The sequence below is a fragment of the Magnolia sinica genome, chromosome 11 (assembly GCF_029962835.1).
Source record: "Magnolia sinica isolate HGM2019 chromosome 11, MsV1, whole genome shotgun sequence".
NCBI classification, from domain to species: Eukaryota; Viridiplantae; Streptophyta; class Magnoliopsida; order Magnoliales; family Magnoliaceae; genus Magnolia; species Magnolia sinica.
In genome coordinates this window covers 4421271-4423177 of record NC_080583.1, presented here as the reverse complement: position 1 = coordinate 4423177, position 1907 = coordinate 4421271, and the positions used below count along the sequence as shown (strand labels likewise).

Below are 1907 nucleotides of genomic sequence, written 5' to 3'. Positions count from 1 at the left end.
CCTCCCTCTCTCTCGCTCTCGCTCTCGCTCTCTCTCTCCGTTCCCTAACCCACATCTCCTTCGATCTCTTTCTCTGATCCTAGCTTTCGGGTTCTTTTCTCTCTTTTCTTATCTACATGGAGAATGCCAAAGAATCTAACCATGGCAACAAACCCAACGAAGAAAACCCTAACCCTAAGTCCGAGTCTGAACCGGAACCCGAATCCATCCCCTCATCTCGACAGCCTTCCCGCGCGCCCTTCACCAGCCTCAGCCAACTTGATGCCGATCTGGCCCTCGCCCATACACTTTAAGAACAGGTTTGATCCGTTATTCTGTTTAGGGTTTGGGTTTTCTTGAATCAACTCCTTCTTTCATTCTCTGTCTTTTTTGTTGATTGGGTTTTATTGCTTATGGGCCAGGAAAGGGCGTATTTGATGCTTAGAATGAATGGCGGTGATGGAAGCGGTTATGGAAGTTCTGATAGTGGTAGTTATGTTTATGAAGATGAAGCTGGTGATGATCCGAATGATGATGGGAATGATGCTGGGAGCATTGATGATGGTGAAGATGTATTCGATGTGCATGGACGGGCCCCGAGTAAGGATGAATTGGGTGTGGAGATCGACCCGTCAGCGTTTGATAGTGATGAGGCATATGCGAGGGCCCTTCAGGATGCAGAGGAGCGAGAAGTTGTTTTTCGCTTGATGGCCCTTGCCTGCATCAATGATTGTGAGTTCACTCGAACTATGGTATTTTAAATTAGACAAAATCTGGTTGGATTGCATGGCATGAATTTCCATGACTGCTGCACTACACTTGCATTGGACACCATTATCACCTGAACCGTTTGTGGGATGGGTTCTACTGTGGTCGGGCCTCTGTAGATGATATCACCAATTGGGTTGTCTTATCTATCCTATCTGATGACTTCTAAATGGATTACAGCATGGGAAAAGCTCGCCAGTTGGATCTGTAGGATAATCCAATCTGTGCAATTTGTGGAGACTGGTCTATTTATTTGGGGGCCCACTTAATTCAAAGTATCATCATTATTATATTTGGGCCTCTTTCAACTTCCAATTGTTATGTACAATTGCAGTTCAAAATATGGGTCTCAATTTTTTTAATCAAAATGATGAATGAATAACAATGGAATTGAGCATGTAATTTTATCTAAACAGCGATTTTAAAAAACTAAAATTTATTGACAGCATGAGATTGAAGGAATTTACTAGCTGCTATGGTCTTAAGATAAGCTTTTGATTGTGTGGGTGATTTGAAGTTATCGACCATGATGAATTTATCATGCTAAAATTTGCATATTCAATGTGTTTAACATGCAGCTATTTCTCATATGCTTCTCATATTTGCTAACCTTTCATTTGCAACTAGTCCATGATCAATGTTGGTGCATGCGTATTAATTAACTGAGTATATTCTTATATGGGAGATTGGTATATGAGAGGTAGATGATGCATGGGAACCAGATTCTTTATGAAAACTTTCAGTTTCCTTTAGATCCTACTCCATCTATCATCTATCACTTCTGGCAGCCTTTTTCAAAGTCTTCACGTCTTATGACTGCAAATTCCATCAGACAACATAGCCCACTGGATTATTCAGAGCACCCTGTGGTGATATTCCTTCTAAAGCATTCGGCCTCTATCATTATAGAAGCCAATTTTGAATAACAGTTATGGTTTTTGGCTAGGACAAGCTGATGCAAAAGAGTTTTAGGGTCCTCCAAATTGCAAAATCAAATGAGTAGAAAAGGAGTTGGTTCAATGACCTCCACTCTTAAACACTTGATTCACATGTTCATCATTATTTTTCTTTTTCTTTTTAATTTTTTGATCAGTTGGGTATGCTGGAGTTTTCTTCCATTACAGTATGTTGATTGAATGGCTTTTCATTAACATATTCTT

The 1907-nt window shown here is 40.3% G+C and overlaps 1 protein-coding gene across 1 annotated transcript; it reads left to right on the top strand.

The window, feature by feature from the left end:
• The first annotated feature begins 405 nt into the window (after positions 1 to 405).
• On the top strand, positions 406 to 1010 carry LOC131218246 (E3 ubiquitin ligase BIG BROTHER-related-like). Its single transcript, XM_058212924.1, has one exon. It carries the CDS (start codon positions 417 to 419, stop codon positions 738 to 740), a length of 324 nt encoding a protein of 107 aa, XP_058068907.1. The 5' UTR covers positions 406 to 416; the 3' UTR covers positions 741 to 1010.
• The last annotated feature ends 897 nt before the right edge of the window (positions 1011 to 1907 follow it).

What these genes read in the sequence shown, in the direction of transcription:
- LOC131218246 (XM_058212924.1), top strand. Translation starts at nt 417, where the DNA reads ATGCTTAGAATGAATGGCGGTGATGGAAGCGGTTATGGAAGTTCTGAT.